We start from the raw sequence: 24111 nt of genomic DNA, 5'->3' as shown, positions 1-24111 counted from the left end.
TTTGCTATGACATGGATGGAACTAGAAGGTATTGTGCCTAGTGAAATAAGTCAGTCAGAGAAAGACAAATACCCTATGATTTCATTCATATGTGGTATTTAAGAAACAACATAGATGAACATAAGAGAAGGGAAGAAAAAATAAGATAAAAACAGAGAAGGAGGTAAACCATAAGAGACTCTTAACTGTAGAGAACAACTGAAGTTTGCTGGAGAGGTGGTGGGTGGGAAGATGGGGTAAATGGGTGATGGATATTAAGGAGGGCACTTGTTGTAATGAGCCCTGGGTGTTATATGCAACTAATGAATCACTAAATTCTACCCCTGAAACTAACACTACACTGGAAGTTAACTAACTTGAATTTAAATAAAATCTTAGTAGGTTAGGAATGGTCTATAGAGAGAAAGCCCTTAACATCAGTTACTCTTTGATGTGAAGATAATTGGCTCAGACATTAAAATGTACCTGTGGTCTTCAAGAAGAATTAGTTCTTTTTCAGTTATATTATTCTGCCTTAAACATGGAAAAATGCGTGTGCTAAATGGGCACATGAATTTATTGTATTGAAGAGCAAGAGGGGATCCATGCTTACTTACTAGATTATCAATTTCTGGGTGACATATATGTAATGCATTCTATAAATGTGTATAGAATATGTACATATCTGTGGAAAACTTTTTTTGTTACGTGGTAACAAAGTTTATATACAGAGGTTTCTTATGTAATTCAGTGACCAGAGACATGAAGGTAAAAAGAATGAGGCTTAAGAAAATATGCAGAAGAGAATGAACAGACTAGTAAAGAAGATGGTCATATAATAAAAGTTTTTTAAAAAGAAAAGAATTAGTAAATAAGAATGAAGACAAGGGGCGCCTGGGTGGTTCAGTGGGTTAAAGCCTCTCCCTTCGACTCAGGTCATGATCCCAGGGTCCTGGGATCGAACCCCGCATCGGGCTCTCTGCTCTGCAGGGGGCCTGCTTCCTCCTCTCTCTCAGCCTGCCTCTCTGTCTACTTGTGATCTCTATATGTCAAATAAATAAATAAAATCTTAAAAAAAAAAAAAAGAATGAAGACATTATCTTTAACTGAATCAACTGTGTAAAAAAAGAGTAAGATTTGGATTCAGTCCAGTGTAACCACACTTGTCAAGCTTGGAATACTTCAATAGCAAGAGATTTTCCATCTGGAGTCCAGGCAATTGAGATTTATAAGGAAGTAAGCTATATAGTGGATGTAAGCTATATAGTGGATGTCATAATCCTAAGTGTTTTCATTACTTTAAATTAGAAATGAAACAAGCAAATGAGGTTATGTGTAACAGCTATCAAAGGAAGATGGGAATCTCCAAAGACAGGATAAGAGAATCATTAGGCAAACTGTCTTTTCTTTAAAAAAAAAAAATAAATAAATAAAGCAAAATAAAACAAAACTTTCTAGTGCTCTTGAAGGTATAATTAAATCTTTTTTTTGTTTTTTTTTCCCTCATAGTGGAAAGCTCATGATGGCATTATTCTAAAAGTAGATTGGAACTCTGTCAATGATCTGATTTTGTCTGCTGGTGAGGACTGTAAATATAAGGTATATGATTTTTGAATTTATCATCTGGTTGAAGGAATTAAATTTAGGTAAAAAGTATTTAGCAAATAAGAATATTCTTTTAGTCTTTCACTTTAGCTATATCTTTTAACTGGAATGATTTGGCAAATTGTTATTTTATAATTTTAAGTGGTATTTTAAAGTGTTGACTTTCTCATTGACCTATCTTACTGATCTGTAGAATTTGATTTAATGAGCAGGAACATAAAACTCCTGGTTTTACTGGTTATTTAAATTAACTCAAGTTTTAAAAATCAATCTTACTGGTTTATTGAACGTTGTTCAGCTTCAGACCAAAATAATTTATACTATAAATAAGATTTAATGTAACTGAAGTTAGAGGAAATTTAACTGAAATAAATACTTTTAGGTAAAGTTGATAGAGCTTACTGACCAAAAATTTTAAGCAAAAAATTGAATATTTCAAAACTTTGTTGTTTAATTTAAAGGACTCAAAATGTATAGGTTGTATGATTAACCAAAGATTTAGTGAAATTGGAGAATTATTACAATGTTAAAAAAATTTTTTTGAGATATTTAGGTTTTAAAGAATACAGCTTTCCCCCCTTATGTGATAGTAAAGACATTTAGTCAGTACTATTATAAAGTGTTGATTTCTAAATCTCTAATTGATACCTTACTGTTAGGACAAACTTTTTAGTAATAATATGGTGACTGTTATATAAGATTTTTAAAACTTTGGTTTTTTAGGTATGGGATAGTTATGGCCGCCCTTTGTACAATTCACAACCTCACGAGCATCCTATTACGTCAGTTGCCTGGGCTCCAGATGGAGAGTTATTTGCTGTTGGATCGTTTCATACTTTACGCTTGTGTGATAAAACTGGGGTAAGTCATAATGGTGAAGAATCACAGATGTACTGTCATAAATGTGATTATGCATAACACACCTGGTTCTCAATCTTTAAAAAAAAATTTCAGTGAATGCGCTTGACTGCATCTTTTTGATTTGCCTTCTGAATATACTAGTTCAATCAACTCCAGATTTATGGGACCATATAAACTCTAAGTTGAATTTGAGGAATGGGTACATTCTCTATTATTTGTCTTTCTGGTAATAGTGATTTTAAGCATGATTATAGAAGATGGTGAAGTAGCTACAGTATTAAAATTTATATCCAATCAACATGGAGAGTTCAGTTTTTGAACTTTTTTTTAAACTGTCAATATGTTTCATATAGAAATTTTAGTTGCATGTTTTTGGCATGGATTAATAGTAAGTTTTAAAAATGATCATTTTTAAACCAGAGGAGTTGGGTTTTTGGCTCAGTGGGTTGAGCCGCTGCCTTCGGCTCGGGTCGTGATCTCGGGGTCCTGGGATCGAGTCCCGCATCGGGCTCTCTGCTCGGCGGGGGGGTCTGCTTCCCTTCCTCTCTCTCTGCCTGCCTCTCTGCCTACTTGTGATTTCTCTCTGTCAAATAAATAAATAAAATCTTTAAAAAAAAAAAAAAAGAATTCATGTTTGCATACACGGGGGTCCTTTTCCTCGCAAGAGAGTATATATACCCTTCTTTGTACAAATTCTGTTTAGAACCTAAACAAACAGCCAAGCTCAACAACATTCACCCACTGAACTTAAATAATGAGTTACTTCATCAGAGTGTTACAGAAGCAGCCAAGTGATGAGTGGGGTTATTCTGTACTACTCCTAACTAAGAGGAAATCACATAATTGTTCTGTGGCTTATTTTCCTTGAATGTACCAGGACCATTAAGTTAGAATTATTGAAGTTTTATAAATGATCTGCTTTATAAGTTTTCTATCACATGAAGTCTGGCTTCATATGGCTTCAAAATATGCCTGGCTTTAGAAGCTCTCTGAACTGTAATACCATAAAATCCATTCAGTCTTTCCCTCACGACTCCCTCATTTGTATCTGTACTCAAATTAGGCTCATGAATCTTCTCCGACCCTAACATCCTCACTCATCTTTTCCTTTCTGTGGAATGCTCTCACCACTGTTTTATACTTACTGAATTCTACCCATTCTTTAAGGCCCATCTGTGTTTAACTTCATTTCCTCATACCTTCTGCAGGTATTTATCTGTTTTTCTAACTTCCTCTCCTATAAAGTCTCTCTTTTTTTAGTTATAAATTAGGATGTTGTATCAGATAATCTCATTTTCATCCAATATTTCAGTGATGATTCTAAGTCTATAGAATATGTACACATTCTCACAATGTATTATGCTTTTATATTTTCCATTTTCATTTTTTGTATGTTATTGTTGGCTTCCTAGATAGTTTATAAGATTCCATAGGTCAGTGGTTCTCTATTATCTATATAACACAATAGATACTCAATAATTCACTTATAAGTCGATTTAAGCATGATCATTTTAAATTGCCATTTTGGGGTACTTGGGTGTTTTAGTTGGTTGAATATCTGACTCTTGATTTCAGCTCAGATCATGATCTCAGGGTCCTGAGATCCAGCCCTGTGTCAGGGTCTATGCTCAGTGGGGAGTCTGCTTGAGGATTCTCCCTCTCTGCCCTGCTTACGCTTGCTCTCTCTCTCTTTTTTTAAAATAAATAGATAAGGGTGCCTAGGTGGCTCAGTCTCTTAAACGTTTGTCTTCTGCTCAGGTCATGATTCCAGGGTCTTCGGATCCACTTCTGCATCAGACTGCCTGTTCAGTGGGAGTCTGCTGCTCCCTCTCTCTCTCTGTGTAGCGCTCTCTCTCTCTCAAATAAATAAATAAAATCTTGAAAAAATAGACAAATCTTTAAATGCCATTTTGATGAAAATATTTAAAAATTTAAAAATGTGGGGTGTTGAGTTGATTGGAATAACTGAATTAAAGATTTACTTTATTAAACACTAAACCTGTTTTTAGAATGTTAAATTCTATTCTGGAAAAGTAAACTTTCTAAAAGGATTTTTCTTTTACCTTATTCAGACTGAAGAATTGTAACAGTTTTTTAAGGATTTGAGGTTAGCACTTATATATATTTTCTTTTATTCAATAGACATCGCATTTATACTGCTCATCAGAGTATTTTAGAAACTGGTGATAGAGAGATGTAGAGATTTTCACTCAAGGTGTTGATAGTCTAGTATAGAATCAAGCTATAAGATTTATAGTACAACGTGACAAATGCTATACAGGAGGATTATTTTGTGCAAGCACTATGAAGGTGTGGAAGAGCTTAGTTCTGCCTGTGAATATTGATTGGAGAGCTGAGGCTTGAAGAATTAGTAGTTCTTTAAGGAGACAAGTTGGGAGATGAGAGTTGCAGTCAGAAGGAACCTTTGGGTATCCAAGTATGGTGACTTTTGTGCAAGATTTTGCATGGGATAGTACCAGGAGATAACACCGAAAAGATATTCTTGGACCAGATCTATGTTTGCCCTGTAAAAGAGTCTAGCATTTAAAAATCAAATTATTTTCTGTGAAGCACTCTTAGGAGTTGCTGTAGGGTAGAAAGGAGGTGAGAAGGCTGAGCTCCTGGTCATTCTTTCCAGCTGCAACCAGAAACTCTCTGCATTAATCAGTTTTTCTATTTGAGCATCCAATATTAGACTTCCTTTGAACAGCTAAAATAATAAAGTTGAAAAACTGGTATGTTAGTCAGTAGAAAGCCATGGATGGTGGCTAGTGACATGATTATATTCAAATATTGGAAATATTGCTTTGGTATCAAAGGAACAGTGGTACAGGACAGGGAACAGAACATGATAAGGCAAGGAAGTCTGTTAGAAAAATTAAAAGTAGATTAGAGTTTATTTTCAGGCAGTAGTGAGCCACTGATTCATTTTAAGTAGTAACCTTATTAGATTTAGCATTTTTAGGGAAATGTATTCTGAGATCAGCAGGGAGATTTCTAATTGGATAATTTTTGTTGACCTATCTTCAAGTTACTAATCCTTTCATTGGTTATCTTCAATCCTTTCATAGGCCTGTCCAGTGAATTTTAATTTCCAATATTTTTTTGTACTTCTAGAACTTCCATTTGGTTATTCTTTCATAGTTCTTATTTCTCTGCTGAGATTTTCTCTGTTGTTACAGTGTTCAAAATGATATTTTCCAGTAACGTCTTGGTTATAATATCTTCTTTAAAATCATTATCTGCTAATTCTAGCATTTTGTCATCAATTGCCTTTTTTCTTGTGTCATTTTTCTTGTGTGTTTGCATAACTAGTAATTTTGAATTGTATTCTGAACATTGTGAACAATACATAGTAAAGATTCTAGATTCTGTTATGTTTCCCTAAAGAGCACTGACTTCTATGTGTGTGTTAACAGGCAGTTACCTTGACTAAACTCAGACTTTAGTCTGTCTTTCTTTTGCTGGAAAGATGACGTCCCTGTGGCCTTTTTCTTTCTGGAGTTTTCCTGTCTGTTTCCATCTGCATGGTCAGTGAGCTTTATCCTCTGATTTCTTGGCCTGTGACAGCAAGTTTCTATCTGAGATTTAGCCACAATTCCTGGCACCAGTTAGGATCTGTTCTTAGATAAAAGGTTGTAAAAAAATGGAAATGAACTCAATACTGTTTCCTTTTGTCAACCATTGACTCTTCTCAAGTTTCTGCCTGCTTTTTTTTTTTTTTAAGATTTTATTTATTTGACAGAGAGAAATCACAAGTAGGCAGAGAGGCAGGCAGAGAGAGAGAGGGGAGGAAGCAGGCTCCCCGCGGAGCAGAGAGCCTGATGTGGGGCTCGATCCCAGGACCCTGGGATCATGACCCGAGCCGAATCTGCCTGCTTTTTTTTAAAGCAGCTTTTTTTTTTTTTGAGACATAATTTATATACTATAATTTTACCCATTTAAAGTATACAGTTCAGTGTTTTTAAGTGTATTCATAGGGCAGCCACCACATTCTAATTTTAGAAATGTTTGTCTCCTCTAAAAGGAGTCTCATACTTATTTACTATCCATCCCTATTTCTCCCTATCCAACTCCCAGCCTGACAACTACTACTCACCTTTCTTTTTCTATGGATTTCCCTATTCAGGCCATTTCACATAAATGGATTAATACAGTATGTGGTTTTCTGTGACTGGCTTCTTTCACTTAGTATAATGTTTTCAAGGTTCATCCACATTGTTTCATTCATCAGTATTTCATTTCTTTTTTACGAACAAATAGTATTCCATTATATGAATATAACATATTATATTTATCCATTCTAAATTATCAAATTTTGATTATTATGAATAATGCTGCTAAGAATGTATATAAGTCTGTACAGACATGTTTTCATTTCCTTGGGTTTACTTAGGAATGAAATTACTAGGTTAAATAGTAACTCTATCTTTATAACTTTGTGAGGAACTGCCAAACTGCTTTCCAGAGTAACTGTCTGTTTGCTTTTGATTGCTCTCCAGTCTTCAAGTAGTTGTTTTATTTCTTGTCTTGGGTGACTAGGTGTTATTTGTGAGAAGGCTAATCTGATAGTAGCTGTTCTACCACTATCATTCCTTACATATCAAGTTTATTTAAAATAATTGATCACGAATTTTTTTTTTCGAATATGGGTATTTTCTTTTGTTTTTTTTTCCCCAATTTATTTATTTTCAGAAAAACAGTATTCATTATTTTTTCACCACACCCATTGCTCCATGCAAGCCGTGCCCTCTATAATACCCACCACCTGGTACCCCAACCTCCCACCCCCCCGCCACTTCAAACCCCTCAGATTGTTTTTCAGAGTCCATAGTCTCTTATGGTTCACCTCCCCTTCCAATTTACCCAAAAGCACATACCCTCCCCAATGTCCATAACCCTACCCCCCTTCTCCCAACCCCCCTCCCCCCAGCAACCCACAGTTTGTTTCGTGAGATTAAGAGTCACTTATGGTTTGTCTCCCTCCCTCTCCCATCTTGTTTCATGGATTCTTCTCCTACCCACTTAAGCCCCCATGTTGCATCACCACTTCCTCATATCAGGGAGATCATATGATAGTTGTCTTTCTCCAATTGACTTATTTCGCTAAGCATGATACGCTCTAGTTCCATCCATGTTGTCACAAATGGCAAGATTTGGTTTCTTTTGATGGCTGCATAGTATTCCATTGTGTATATATACCACATCTTCTTTATCCATTCATCTGTTGATGGACATCTAGGTTCTTTCCACAGTTTGGCTATTATAGACATTGCTGCTATAAACATTCGGGTGCATGTGCCCCTTCGGATCACTCCGTTTGTATCTTTAGGGTAAATACCCAGTAGTGCAATTGCTGGGTCATAGGGTAGTTCTATTTTCAACATTTTGAGGAACCTCCATGCTGTTTTCCAGAGTGGTTGCACCAGCTTGCATTCCCACCAACAGTGCAGGAGTGTTCCCCTTTCTCCTCGCCAGCATCTGTCATTTCCTGACTTGTTAATTTTAGCCATTCTGACTGGTGTGAGGTGATATCTCATTGTGGTTTTGATTTGTACTTCTCTGATGCCGAGTGATGTGGAGCACTTTTTCATGTGTCTATTGGCCATCTGGATGTCTTCTTTGCAGAAATGTCTGTCCATGTCCTCTGCCCATTTCTTGATTGGATTATTTGTTCTTTGAGTGTTGAGTTTGCTAAGTTCTTTATAGATTTTGGACACTAGCCCTTTATCCGATATGTCATTTGCAAATATCTTCTCCCATTCTGTCAGTTGTCTTTTGGTTTTGTTAACTGTTTCCTTTGCTGTGCAAAAGTTTTTGATCTTGATGAAATCCCAATAGTTCATTTTTGTCCTTGCTTCCCTTACCTTTGGCAATGTTCCTAGGAAGATGTTGCTGCGGCTGAGGTCGAAGAGGTTGCTGCCTGTGTTCTCCTCAAGGATTTTGATGGATTCCTTTCTCACATTGAGGTCCTTCATCCATTTTGAGTCTATTTTCGTGTGTGGTGTAAGGAAATGGTCCAATTTCATTTTTCTGCATGTGGCTGTCCAATTTTCCCAACACCATTTATTGAAGAGGATATCTTTTTTCCATTGGACATTCTTTCCTGCTTTGTCGAAGATTAGTTGACCATAGAGTTGAGGGTCTATTTCTGGGCTCTCTATTCTGTTCCATTGATCTGTGTGTCTGTTTTTGTGCCAGTGCCATGCTGTCTTGATGATGACAGCTTTGTAATGGAGCTTGAAGTCCGGAATTGTGATGCCACCAACTTTGGCTTTCTTTTTCAATATTCCTTTGGCTATTCGAGGTCTTTTCTGGTTCCATATAAATTTTAGGATTATTTGTTCCATTTCTTTGGAAAAAAAAAAAAAGGATGGTATTTTGATAGGAATTGCATTAAATGTGAAGATTGCTTTAGGTAGCATAGACATTTTCACAATATTTGTTCTTCCAATCCAGGAGCATGGAACATTTTTCCATTTCTTTGTGTCTTCCTCAGTTTCTTTCATGAGTACTTTATAGTTTTCTGAGTATAGATTCTTAGCCTCTTTGGTTAGGTTTATTCCTAGGTATCTTATAGTTTTGGGTGCAATTGTAAATGGATTGTAAATGGGATTAACTCCTTAATCTCTCTTTCTTCTGTCTTGTTGTTGGTGTAGAGAAATGCAACTGATTTCTGTGCATTGATTTTATATCCTGACACTTTACTGAATTCCTGTATAAGTTCTAGCAGTTTTGGAGTGGATCTTTTGGGTTTTCCTTCTGCCCATTTTTTGACATGATTATCTGTTTTGTGTGTGTTGAGTTTGGGAAGTTTGTTATAGATCCTGGATATCAACCTTTTATCTGTACTGTCATTTGCAAATATCTTCTCCCATTCCATGGGTTGCCTCTTTGTTTTGTTGACTGTTTCCTTTGCTGTGCAGAAGCTTTTGATCTTGATGAAGTCCCAAAAGTTCATTTTCACTTTTGTTTCCTTTTCCTTTGGAGATATATCTTGAAAGAAGTTGCTGTGGCTGATATCGAAGAGGTTACTGCCTTCGTTCTCCTCTAGGATTCTGATGGATTCCTGTCTCAAGTTGAGGTCTTTTATCCATTTTGAGTTTATCTTTGTGTACGGCGTAAAAGAATGGTTAGTTTCATTCTTCTACATATAGCTGTCCAGTTTTCCCAGCACCATTTATTGAAGAGACTGTCTTTTTTCCACTGTATATTTTTTCCTGTTTTGTCAAAGATTATTTGACCATAGAGTTGAGAGTCCATATCTGGGCTCTCTACTCTGTTCCACTGGTTATAGTCTGTTTTTATGCCAGTATCATGCTGTCTTGGTGATCACAGCTTTGTAGTAAAGCTTGAAATCAGGTAATGTGATGCCCCAGTTTTGTTTTTCTTTTTCAACATTTCCTTAGCAATTCGGGATCTCTTCTGATTCCATACAAATTTTAGGATTATTTGCTCCAGCTCTTTGAAAAATACCGGTGGAATTTTGATCAGAATGGCATTAAAGGTATAGATTGCTCTAGGCAGTATAGACATTTTAACAATGTTTATTCTTCCAATCCAAGAGCATGGAATGGTCTTCCATCTTTTTGTGTCTAGAAATAAATTTTTTAAAGAAAAAAATCAGAAGAACAAAGTCTAAATATAAAATATCAATAGAGAAATTATAAAAAGGAATCAAATAGATTATCTTGAACTGAAAAAAATGAGCAAAGAATAAAAAGTATATTGTAAATGTCTGCAGAACCCAAAAATATGATTTGTCTCTTCATGATACAAATAAAAATCACAGTGTAATGCCACTTTTCAATCTTCGGAAAATGGGAAAATGTGTCTCCTTACAAAGCAGTGAAGGGCATATTAAGTGGTACAACTTTTCTCAAGTATAATTTGGCAAAATCTATCTAGATCCTTGAAACTTTGACACAGCTATTATCCTTTCAAGGAAGTTTAAAGATGCATTGCATATTCATTTGTTCATTTATTTTCATATTCATTCATTCCTTCATGAATATTTATTGTGTCTATTACATGCCAGGCACTTGCCCTAGGTGTTAAAGAAGCAGCAATAAACAAAATAAATTCCCTGCTCTCTAGAGTTTTCATTCCAGCAGATGAAAAGCTATACACAAACAAACAGAATCAATATATAATATGTTAAGTGATAATAAATGACATAAAAAAATAAGGCTGGGTAAGGAAGATGGCATTATTTTAGGTGAGGTGGTCAGGGAATTTCATAAACTAAATATACAGTATTGAGTTGTTAGTAAAATAAATTATAGTACAAATAAATTACTTATGAAATAAAAATTAAAATCCATAGTACCATAATTTTTCCCTTCATTTGATAATAAAATTTTTAACTTTGATTTTTAATAAACACATTATTCAAATACATGAAATAGAAGCTTTCAAGTTAAATTAGTTAGTGTTAATAAATATACAGAATATATTATTGAATTGCATTATGTTACATTAAATGGAACAGAATTAAAGAGAAAAGATACCTTTGGCCAGATTTTTAAATTAACCTACGTTATTGCTTTTATTAATCAGCAGGTGGTGCTATTGCTTGTGTAAGACAACTTTTGCCATTTTTTTTTTCACTGTTCATGAATATTCCGTTAGTTATTATAATAAAAAGACTTCCCTCTGTTCATTCATTTTTCCATTCAATTAAAATAATTGCAGTGATTCATCACCTGCAGTAACTGGTCTTACTGCTATATGTAACTTTTCATTGTCAATTACAGATGTCAACACATACAATTTAAGATAGCCTGCAATTTCCTAATTCCTGGGATATGAGGGAGAATATTGATTTTAAAAATCATTAGTGTAACAAAGAAATGTAAGAAAGTTTGTATCTATCATCTCTTCCCCCTAAACTTAATCTGTAAGCACACACTTTTACAAGCTGAATTCATCCGACTTGGCTAAGGATACATGCTTTTGAGAATCTTTTTAATCTAGTATTTATAGAGCAGTAGTAAAGAGAAAGGTGAGATTGGCATTTGGGAGGTGCTTTTGTAAGTTTTTACAGTTAAATCTTGTGTTTTAGTGTAAATATTTCTTGTTGCGTTGGTGGGGAACTCTGTGCTTAAGCAGTTTGACAGAATACAGGGTAAAAATGGTCTCTTCTCTTTCAAGGACGTAAAATCCTTTAATGAATAAGTCAACACTTTATAAATGCATTCTCATTTGTTCTCTATATTGGCTGTGCAGTATGATGGCATATTATATTTATTTTTTTTAAGATTTTATTTACTTATTAGAGAGAGAGTATGTGAGCAGTGGGAGGGGCAGAGGAAAAGAGAGACTATCAAGGAGATTCTGTACTGAGTGCGGAGCCTGGCCGTGGGGCTCAATCCCACAACCCTCAGTTCATGACCTAAACCTAAATCAAGAGTCAGATGCTTAATCCACTAAGCCACCTAGGCACCCCATGTTGTAATGTACTTTAATGTAGGAGTAGTATTGACATGGTTGTAGAGCCCTACAGTCAAGATCAAGACTCCAGTGGTGAATTTACAGAGTTAAATGGGCTGAGCTAAGTGATTACCTCTTCCCTTTCAATTCCACCATTCTGCCATACGTCTTGCATGGCCATTGGAAATACCTGCTTGCTTCTTCTCATAAGTAGTAATAGGGTTTTGTTTCTTTGTTTTATAGGAAGATTGTTACAAGGAAGAGGCAGCACTGCACATGGTATATTAGAAGTGGGTAAAACTCAAGCAGTGCTAGAGAAGTGTGGCTGATCCTGTAACTTCAGACTTATTCTATACTTTATTATACTTGGATATAAGTAGCAGAAACCATTAAGCAAAAAGAAGAACTGGCTACAGGGTTACAGGGATATCTTCCAGAGGCCAGGTCAAGGAACTGTGCTTCCTTTGCAGTATGAGACCCTACTATCCGAAATTGGGAAATTCACCAAGCATAACAATCAGAGTTCTATTACAGAATTAATTTTTAATCTTAAAATCAATACCCAACATATGGCAGGTGTTCCATAAATGTTGCATTTTAATGGATCATTGTACAGACAAAAGACATTGTTTTGGTTTCGAATGGCTTATATTTACTTAACAGTATAACTCAGTGACTTACATTGCAGCATTTTGACTGGATTATTTCTAGAATTGATCCATTTAATCAATTTGGTTGATGTTTTTGAGAAAGCTACTTTACGATTTCTAAATCTTTGGGATGCCTGGGTGGCTCAGTTGGTTGGACGATTGCCTTCGGCTCAGGTCATGATCCCAGAGTCCCGGGATCGAGTCCCGCATAAGGCTCCCAGCTCCATGGGGAGCCTGCTTCTCTCTCTGACCTTCTCCTCATTCATGCTCTCTCTCACTGCCTCTCTCTCAAATAAATAAATAAAACCTTTAAAAAAAAAAAAGATTTCTAAATCTTTGGCTTTTAATTTATTTCTTGGATTTTTCTACTTTAAAAAGGTTGAAGTCATGGGCGCCTGGATGCTTCAGTGGGTTAAAGCCTCTGCTTTTGGCTCAGGTCATGATCCCAGGGTCCTGGGATCAGCCAGCGTGGGGCTCTCTGCTCAGCGGGGAGCCTGCTTCCTCCTCTCTCTCTCTGCCTGCCTCTCCACCTACTTGTGATTTCTGTCTGTCAAATAAATAAATAAAATCTTTAAAAAAAAAAAAAGGTCGAAGTTATGGTTGAACTCTGGGAAAGAATTCTTTGCTAAGGACACAGGCATATTCATTCATTCATTCATTTAACAAATATCGATGTGTGCTAAGCTCTCTGTGATACTCTAGCTAGTCAAAGAATAATATTCATATATGTCCTCTAGGAGTAAGTCACCCTCTATTGAGAGTACTGATATGTAAACAGATAATTAAATAACATGGTTATTTAATGGCAAAGATTATAATTGTTGTGGGAGAATAAAGAAGGAATAGAGTATTGGCAAGTTTTTAGGTATGTCTGTACTTAGGATGAGACTAAAGTTGGTTTAAGTAAGCTTTCTCTCTGGTCAAATACCTTAAAAACATTAAAATGTGGGTTTTTAAAAAAATAACTAGAGATCTTTTTTTAACCAATAAGCACAAATTTGATATTGCTTTTTTTTCTGATTTTGGTACCTAAAAATCCAAATTTAACTATCTATGTCTTGAAACACAGAACTTCACTTCTGTTGACAAATGTTCTTTAAGTGTACATATGCTAAAATCATGCAAAAGCTCCTGTTACAAATGGACCAGTCCACTAACTCCTTCCGCACAATATGTCATTGTTCCTCCACCCTCCCATTTGGAGAAGTGGTATAATTTCCTCTTCTACAATCTCTCTCATAGTATCTTCTGCATAAACAAAAATACTTCATTAACTAAACTCCAATATTCATACATTCTGATTAATTAGTGCTAGAAATCAGTTATGTAAAAATTTTAAATCCTTTATTTTGATTTAAGGAAAGATATTATTTCCTCTTATTTAATCATTTTTAGTTAAATTATCTTTCCCTTCTGAACCTCTTTCTTTTTATTTATTTATTTTTAAGATTTTATTTATTTGAGAGAGAGCATGAGAGGGAAGAGGGTCAGAAGGAGAAGCAGACTCCCTGCTGAGTAGGGAGTCCGATGAGGGGCTCCATCCCAGTACTCCAGGATCATGACCTGAGCCGAAGGCAGCTGCTTAACCAACTGAGCCACCCAGGTGCCCCCCTCTTCCCTTTTAAAAGAAATTCTATAGATTTTTTTCCCCAGACCATTATGGCATATTAGTATCATCTGTTTAGTATCATCTGTTTAAATTTTAATAATCTAAAATTGATCCTTAAGGATTTTCCCCTCAGGATTCTAAGATGTTCATATTTTCTCTGAGGAAGGTTCTGTTTAAGAGTCTAATTTTTTCATACCATCAGGAAATATTCATGAAAAAAATAGCTTGCTTTTTCTTAATAAAGACATGCCTCAGAGATTTTGTAGGTTTGGTTCCAGAGCACTGCAATAAAGCGAATATCAGAATACAGCAAGCAAAAATGAAACTTCTTATTTCCCAATGCATGTAAAAGTTATGTTTGCTCTACGTTATAGTCTATTAAGTGTGCAATAGCATTATGCCTAAAAAAGATATTTATATACCTTAATTAAAAAATACTTAATGCTAAAAAAGGCTAACCATCATCTGAGCTTTCAGTGAGTCGTAATCTTTGCTGGTGGAGGGTTTTGCTTTAGTGTGGATGGCTGCTGATTGATTAGGATTGTGGTTGCTGTCTTATATGGACTTGGTTCATGGTGCCCCAAAACAATTACAATAATAACATCACTGATCACAGATCACTGTAACACATATAATAATATTGAGAAAGTTTGAAATATTGTAAGAATTGCCAGATTGTTACACAGAGACACAAAGTGAGCGGATATATTAGGAAAAACAACATCAATTGACTGGGTTGTTACAGGTTGCCACAAACCTTCAATTTGTAAAAAATGCAGCATCTACAAAAGCCAATAAAGTGCAATAAAATAAGGTATGCCTGTATAATTTCAATGCTTTCTGTTTAACTTAATGGTAGACTATTAAATGCATATTTTGCTTGATGTCATAAAGCCATTTTGATTCTTTTTTCTTTCTAAAAACAACTTGTTCAGTAATTTTTAAATCATTTCTTTTGGATATCCTTGAGAATTCGATACCATGTGAACAATACCAAGATTCTACTACCACTTGGCAACAACATGATCAAATTATTGTTTAGTTTCTTTTTAACTGTGAATGAACCTTTTGAAAGCCAAAACCACAAACCCCAAACTACTTGAAAAAGTGGTAAAAGTACTGGTTAATGTGTTTATGCTTATATCTGAGTCTGAATCTTTAGAGAAGAAAAAACTTAAAATCTCCGAATTGGGGCACCTGGGTGGCTCAGTCCATTAAGTGTCTGCCTTCTGCTCCCAGGACCCTGGCATGGAGCCCCAAGTTGGGCTCTCTGCTCAGTGGGGAGTCTGGTTCTCCCCCTCTCTCTGCCCTTACCCCATCCGTCGTGCTCTCTCATGTGTGCTCTCTCAAATAAATAAAATCTTGAAAAAAATGATAAATAATAAAATTTCTAAATTGACTTCTATAATTTCACAGTAGGTCAAATAATGGGCCCCCAAAGATGTCCATGCCCTAATCCCCAGAACCTGTGATTATGTCACCTTACAAGGTAGAAGGAACTTTGACGATATGATTAAAGATATGGACCTTCAGATGGTAAGACTATCCTGGATTATTCAGATTGGCCCAGTCTAATTGTAAATCCTTAAAAGCAGAGAATCTTTCCCAGCTGGGTTAAAGGATGAAGGAGGAGGAGATTCAAAGTAAGAGCAACTCATTCTGCTGTTGCTGGCTTTAAAGATGGTGAAAGGGCTCCACAGCAGATGAATGCAGGTGCCTCTAGAAGCTGCCAGTGGCCTGCACAGAAATGAGGACTTCATCCTACAGCTGTAAGAAACTGAATTCTAAGACCCTGAATGAGTAAGGAAATGGATCCTCCCCTAGCCTCTAAGAAGAAATGTAGACTTAACAACAACACCTTGATTTTAGCTCAGTGAAAACAGTGTTGGATTTATGATCTAAGCCATTCTAAGTTTGTGGTAACGTGTTACAATAGTAATAGAAGATTGTGTCTTTGTAACTGAAGTTCAGGGCCATGAATATGTGGCAATGAGTATGTGGATGGAAATACCCTGGGGAAGGCTTCTACCACCTATTGTTAACAAAACTTCTATTAGTTTTATTGCTTTGACTTAAGAAATTATTCTTTTCAGGTCCTTTTCCAAGTATTTGGCTAGTTGAGAGCAGATTTCAAGTGAGAGAGTGAGGAGAGAGGTATAAAATACTATTACACAGGGAGAGGGCCCTTTATGGAGAGAATTGGGTTGGCCATAGAACACCGTCAATGTTTTGGGTATTTGGGGAGGTACCAGAGTCAAAACCAAACTGGCCAGCCTTAAAATTTTTCAAGATTGCTTTAGAAAAAAATATTGCTAAACCTCTCAAAAGCATGCCCATCAACAACTGCTGTGCTCTTGCTCAGTGACATAGTGCTTCTTTATAGGCAGCTGAAAGTAACATTGATGTTTTACTTGAATAACATATTGTGAATACAGATCACATTTGTGTTCTATAAACTTATTTTATAATTACTGCTTTTTCTATTGCTTTTTTTCTGTTTTTTGCTTATCTTGTGTTTTTAGAAATTATTTGTTCTTAACCAAGCCAAAATTAGTATTTGTTTACCTTTTCATACTCTGTATCCTAAGAAAACTGTGGTTGCTGCAATCAATTTATTGCTTTGAATTAGGGGGGAAAGATAGACTACTTCATCAGTATTGTGAAGGCACAAACTTCATCAGTATTATGAAGGCACAAATAGTGTTTAATATTAAACAGTTTAATTAGATAAACAAAAAAGCTTATATTTTGAGGAAATTAGCAGCAAAAAATCAATATAACAAAAATAATAAAAACAAAAACCAAAATATAATGTGATAATCATAACATACCAAAAAAATTAGTATTTTCATATTTGTATGAACCTGTGTACCTTTCAAGTCTTCGGACAGACTTTTTTTTAATATTTTTTTTTTTGTTAGGTAATCTCTATACCCAACATGGGGCTTAGACTTAAAACCCTGAGATCTGGAGTCACATGCTGTATTGACTGAGCCAGCCAGGTGCCTCTGAACAGACCTATTTTATGAACAGACATGGTTATGATTACTGCACATATATTTGTATGTATCTTTTTACTTTTTAGTATTGATGTTGTATACTTATTTTAGTTCAATATTATGTCTCAAAACACTCAAACTATGAAAGCAAAGCATAATTTCAATAAAAATAGGTTAAGGGGGAAAGATAATGGCAGAGGCAGAATTTTTTTAAAAATTAAGATGTAACATATACAGTATCTTATGTGTAAGCACAGTAAATTTTTACATATGTAAATACCCAAGAAACCACCACTCACTGATATGAAAAATATTAACAACCCAGAAACTTTCACTGGGTCTCCTCCCAGTTAGTTACTCTTCTATTGTAACTGCTATTCTGACTATGTCATCATAATTTAGTTTTGCCTGCTTGTGACTTTTATATAAATGGAATCATACAGTATTTTTCCTTTCGTCTAATTTTTTTTATTCAACCATATGTCTCTGAGATTTATCTATGTTGTTGGGTATAGTGTCATAATTTTTTAATCTTTTCAAATCTCCCCATAAAACAGAAAAGAGTATAACCAACATTCCACAGACAGCCACTACAACAAAACTTAGATGATATCATATTTCTACAAACTCCCAAATCCAAGTGGTTTTCCAAAATAGTGGTATTTCGACACGTAAACATAGTCTCAGCATCTGTGTGTGAGGAAGCAGAGGAAAGGCAGCTAGGTGTCTCAGATCATGAGAAAAGAACTCCCAAATTGCCAATAAATGCCTGAAAGTGAGACAGGCCAATCAGTTCAAGTAGAAGTTGAAACTGGACAGAAATCTGTAGGATCATAGTCGCAGAACAGGATCTTCATCAAATTACATAATGTTGCCAAAGATAATGAAGGCATGCCATAAATAGACAAGCCCTGCCAAATAATACAAAACAAGTTGAAGGATATTAAAAACATGCAAAAGCTATGAAATAACTATATAAATCAAAACAAGGAAAATTAAGAAATAAGGTGACTAGAGAAAGGGAGACTAGAGATGGCAGAACTCAGAAGGGGATTATAAAAAAGGGAAAAATTATTACAGAAGTGAAGATGAAACTAGAAGGAATATAAGGCAAATAAACAATGGATATTGCCTTAAGGGATAATAGGAAGTAAAATGAAAGCAAGGGAAGGGCAAAAGAGATACAAAGTTTTGATAGAAAATGATAGATACAGAAAATAAAGATGCGAAGTATATGTAATAGTAGTCTTCAAAGGAGAAGCCCAAAGTTATGAACAGAACAAATACTAAAAGCTACCACTCAAGAAAGATTTCCTCAAACGTAAGGGATTTTAAATTGATATTGAAAAGGCATACCAGATACCTAGGAGAATTGACCCAGGGCCAACACCCAGATAGATGCTAAAAAAAAAAAAAAAAAAAAAAAAAAAACAAAAAAACACTATAGGAGTTTAAAGAAAAAGAAAAAAATTCTGTGGACATCAAAGGAGAAGACTCACTCATACAGGGGAGAAAATGAAAATGTCACTAGACTTTGATAACAATACTTTATGCTAGACTATAGGTAAACATAGGATACTCAAAGAATAGACGAGCCAAACATTTTATATCTGGCCATTCTGAACTTTAAAGGTCAGAAGCAAACTGGTATAAACATGTAAGGACTCAAGGAATTTGGTTCCCATAAGTATTTCTAGGAGTCTACTGGAGAATTAGCTTCAGATTAATAATATGACTAGGGTTATAGCAAAATAAGTACTGATTGTGAGCACAAGATACATATTTACTGAGAACTAAGACAAAATGTCTGTGAAGGATACAGTATAATAGGTATCGGCTATAGGTACACATTGCAAAAATGGGAGTAGAATGGAAGTGTATGAAAAGTAGAATAAGGTTGCTTGCAGATGTTAATTGGGAATAAAAAGATACTACTTAAAATCAAACACAGGAAAAAGGGAAGGGGGAAGATATCTCTTAATTTTCATGTTGCTTATAGTGGATAAGCACCTAAAACAATTAACAAATTCCTTAATATTACCAAATATCCAATCACTGTTCAAATTTTTCAACTCTTTTCTTTTTCAGTTTGTTGAAATTAAGATGCAAATAAGATACAGTCATTGTGATTGATCTGTAAGTTCCCCTTCCAAATTTTTTTCCCTTTGTAATTTTCTCTAGTTAAAGAAACTGGTCATGTCCTGTAGTTTCCCACAGTCTGGATTTTGCCATCTGCAGTCTCATGGTGTCATCTAACACGTTTTGGCCGTACCCACCCTACAACTACTGTATCAGAGAAACTGGAGTGGGTCCAGTAATCTATTTTAACAATCCCTCTAGGTAATTCTAATGCACACTAAAGTTTGAAAACCAGTGCTTTCTGTTACTCTTCCTACTTTAGTTTGTTTGGAATTCTAATAATAAAAAGTGAAAGAGGAAAAATTAGGTTGATGAATGTGTAGCATTCTGACTCAATATTGCCTTGATTTCCCTTGCTTAGAAAGTTCTACTTAGCCCTGCACTCAGGCATGTTACAGATAAGCTTTGCCAAAACTGCTTTTTACCCAAATCTAACTCACTCGAGATGAGGAAGGATATACAGAAACGACATGACCCAGGGAGATGAACCATGAGAGACTATGGACTCTGAAAAACAATCTGAGGGGTTTGAAGTGGCGGGGGGGTGGGAGGTTGGGGTACCAGGTGGTGGGTATTATAGAGGGCACAGCTTGCATGGAGCACTGGGTGTGGTGAAAAAATAACGAATACCGTTTTTCTGAAAATAAATAAATTGGAAAAAAAAAGAAAAAAAAAAAAAAAAAAAAAAGAAACGACATGACCAGATTCCTGTACTCAAAGATCAACTGATCAAAGACAAAGAGGTTACACGGTCTTCCTTTCCAAACAAAAACACTCTCCTTGCCCCATCATCTAGCCTCTCAACTTAATTGCCCTGTCAGGTGGTGAGCAGAGCAAGCTTGGACTTGGTAACAAATGTAAAAAAAAAACAAGTATACGCATAAATATGAGAAGCTGGATTAGAGGCCAAGACATGGGTCATGTAATTTTCTCAAGAGCTGGCAGATGAATTGTCAGGGTATTAACAGTGAGCCAGTTGTTAATGATAGTCTTAGACCAAATTACAGATTTTGCTTTTCTTGTAGAACAGTGTCTGTATGTTAAAATCACATAGAGAACTTGAAAAAAATGTACCCAAATCTCATCCCAAGAATTTCTGGACTTAATTGATTGGGTCCCTGGGTTTTGTTATCTTTTACAAAAGCACCCCAGGTGATTCTAATGTGCAACCAGAGTTAAGAACCAGTGTCCTAACTTTCCCATGCTTAAGAATCCCCCAAAGAACTCATTAAAAGTTTCCTGATCCTCAGAGGAGTTGGGTCCATTAATTTACATTTCTAACAAGATCACAGGGAATATAGATGCTCCTGGCCCAGGCATATCCTAAAGTAAGGGATAGTTGCCTTAAAGCAAAAGAAAAGTGTTAAATGTTAAGTGAGAGGGATATTTAAAAATTAATCTTCACGGTTCTTACTACTACTATCACTAAATTACATCTAGGGAGGCTGCCTTATTTCTTTCTAGGGTTTGAAACACAAATGTGAATATTCCATGGCATATTTGGGGAAGAGAGAGGCTTAGAGTATTAAAAGTCTCTTTATTTATTTTAAAGATTTATTTATTTGAGAGAGTACAGCAGCAGGGTTGGGGCAGAGGGAGAAGGAAAGAGAATTTCAAGCAGACTCCCTGCTGAGCGTGGAGCCGGAATGGGGGCTCAGTCCAATGATCCTGAGACCAGGACCCAAGCTGAAAGCAAGAGTAGGACACTTAATGACGCTTAACTGACTGAGCCACTCAGGCACCCCTAGAAGTCTGTTTAAAGCACAGGTGATAAATAGATCCTTTTGACTTACCAATAATTATTAAATTTACTGACTGGACAAAATCACCTTATCTCCCAACCCAACCCCCCAGATTTCATAACTATTGAAGACCCATTCTTTGATGATTTGCTTGTGCTTGTATTTTTTTTTTTTAGAAACTAATAGAGTCATCTAAAAGAAAACACTTCTTAATTTTAAATAAAAATACAAATATTTAATATAACTTATATCATGGTACTGTTATAGTATTTGAAGTTTGTTTTTAGGGATAAGTTGCATGTTGCAGATGTCATTGTTGATGAACCTTACAGACTGAAAGAAGTCAGAGAAATACAGGATGATGATGGTATTATCTACACATTTCTTTCCAGTTTCTCCTTTTAGTTAGGATCAGTCATCCAGGGGTTCTTAGATACATTTTTCTATGTTTAATTTTAGTAAAATGTATCTTTCTGGCTGATTTGTTCTTTGGGTATTTTAAGATCGTACTTTAGAGTAAATAAGTTTAAGGGGCACCTGGGTGGCTCAGTCAGTTAAGCATCTGACTCTTGATTTTGGCTCAGGTCATCATCTCGGGTTGTGAGGTCAAGTTCTGTGTCGGGCACCACGCTGGGCATAGAGCCTGCTTAAGGTTCTTTCTCTCCCTCTGCTCCTTTCTGCCACCCCCAGTCCCTGTTCTCACATGCGCTCTCTCTCTCTCAAAAAAAGTAATATTTTAAAATATGAATCTGTGGTTTTAAAATAAGATCTTTGTTGCATCTACACCATGAGAATAGACTAGTTTTAGAATGACAGATGTGCCATAAGCCTAGTCTAATCTGTTTTGTATATTAACAATCAAGCCTCATTTGCCTATACCAACCACTTAATTTTTATGTAAAATAGTAGTCATGCAGGATTTCGTAATACTGTTTGTCAAACACAAATGAGTTGATTTCATTTTATTGCCAGAAGCATATTGCTGGTATCCTTAATGTTCTTTGTCTTATTTTTAAAAAGATGATTTCAACTATTATATATATTCTTTTCTTGAACTTGCTCTTTTTAATTTTAGAAAAGGAAGTTTCTAACATTTTCGTACTGCTGATGAAGTGAAAGTTCATTCATTACCTTCTCCTTGATAACTTTTTTAATAGGCATTTTATTATTATTTTTTAAAGATTTTATTTATTTGAGAGAGGGCATGGGAGGGTGAGGGTCAGAGGGAAAAGCAGACTCCCTGCTTAGCAGGGAGCCCAATGTGGGGACTCAACCCTGGGACTCCAGGATAATGACCTGAGCCAAAGACAGTCACTTAACCAACTGAGCCACCCAGGCACCCTATAGGCCTTTTACTTAAGCAACAGGTAGAGGTTTAAAGGATGGTGGAAGGGGGTTGGAAAAAAGTATCAGTGAGTGGAAAGAGTCATTCAGCATATTTATTGTATATATGAACTTTATAGAGAATTTAAAGTCTTTTATGATAGTAGTGTGAATTAATGAATCTTTTTCTATATCTTTCCCATTTTCTCCACATTTTTTGGTCAGTGAGCCCATAGCTAACAATGAACACATTTGAAGAAGCAATATTGTGCAACAAGATTAATACCCACCAAGAGCAACCAAAAAATCAACAACAAAAAAAATCAAGACTTAATTTGACTTTGGGCTGTAAGGTTGGAAGAATGGGAAGAGAATGTATATCAATTTAGTCAAATAAATAAATCATCCTTTTAGCAAATATGTATGTCGCATCTGAAAAAATGAAAGAAAATGCTTGTAATAGCATCTTTTTTTTTTTAAGATTTTATTTATTTATTTGACAGACAGAGATCACAAGTAGGCAGAGAGGCAGGCAGAGAGAGAGAGAGGGGGAAGCAGGCTGCCTGCTGAGCAGAGAGCCCGATATGGGACTCCATTCCAGGATGCTGGGATCATGACCTGAGCCGAAGGCAGAGGCTTTAACCCACTGAGCCTCCCAGGTGCCCCTTGTAATAGCATCTTTTAAAAGTCTTTTTCTTACTGTCTTATACACACACACACACACACACACACACACACAGTCTCTTTCATCCCAGTTGATGCTTATTGATTAGATAACTTTCTCAAAAAGGTAGTAGACTCTAGAAGAGGTTATATTTACTACATTATGGGAAAAAAAAAGAAGAAGAGATCCATTAACCTATCTTTCATGATTTAAAATATATATCAGAGATGTCTAGTTATATTGTGTGTTTAGTTTCAATTTTTTAGTGACACTATTGGAATATTAAAACCAATCTTTTAGATGTAAGGACTATAGAGATCCTTAAGAATTAATAGTAAGGTATCTTTTTTTTCTTCTATAGAGTCTTTGTATTTACCCGTTAGTATTATTACTTAATAATAATAATGCTAATGGAAATGGCATGGGTGTTTTGCAGTGCTTAAGAGATTTTATATACTTCTGTTGTATTCTACTATGTACTTTAAAAATTACATCCATATCTTCTGTTCAGTACACATTTTAGTATGAAAAATATTAATTCTAGGATAAAGGCACAGTCTTTTAAAAATCATCTTAAAATGTTAATGTATCCTCAATTTAAAACTTCTTTAAGATTTTTTTTTTTCAGTGTATCAATTTTTCTCTCATTCTTTCTTCTCCAGTGGTCATATGCTTTAGAAAAGCCCAACACTGGCAGCATATTTAATATCGCATGGTCAATTGATGGCACCCAGATTGCTGGAGCCTGTGGAAATGGGCATGTTGTTTTTGCACACGTGGTGGAACAACGCTGGGAGTGGAAAAATTTTCAAGTAACATTAACTAAACGAAGAACCATGCAGGTATGATTATGTTCCATGGCTGATTAACCTTGCTTCTTCTCTCCTCAGCTCACTCTACAGAATATGGAATTATCTTCACTAAGTATATTTAAATCAAGTTTATAAAAATTCAATCATATCAGAACTATTTTAACTATGCCATTAATGACTTTTTTCATGACCTAAAGTTAAGAACCTCTCACCATTATAGAACCCAAGTGCCCACAGCTACTCTGGTGGTAGGGTTGAGGCAGGGATGGTGAAACTCAAAGCGTTTAGGGAATGTA

General features: G+C 35.5%; 1 protein-coding gene across 3 annotated transcripts in view; it reads left to right on the top strand.

Moving 5' to 3' along the window:
* Positions 1–24111, top strand: part of IFT80 (intraflagellar transport 80) — a 114376-nt gene that overhangs the window by 42412 nt on the left and 47853 nt on the right. For all 3 annotated transcript variants that reach the window (XM_044251697.1, XM_044251698.1, XM_044251699.1), the window contains exons 7-9: positions 1489–1578; positions 2308–2445; positions 23666–23845. In XM_044251697.1, the coding sequence (XP_044107632.1) occupies positions 1489–1578; positions 2308–2445; positions 23666–23845 (408 nt within the window). The remainder of the gene's footprint in view (positions 1–1488; positions 1579–2307; positions 2446–23665; positions 23846–24111) is intronic.

Source organism: Neovison vison, chromosome 6 (genome assembly GCF_020171115.1).
Source record: "Neovison vison isolate M4711 chromosome 6, ASM_NN_V1, whole genome shotgun sequence".
NCBI classification, from domain to species: Eukaryota; Metazoa; Chordata; class Mammalia; order Carnivora; family Mustelidae; genus Neogale; species Neogale vison.
Note: the sequence above shows the minus strand (reverse complement) of the source record. Positions and strands in the feature narration are given on the sequence as shown.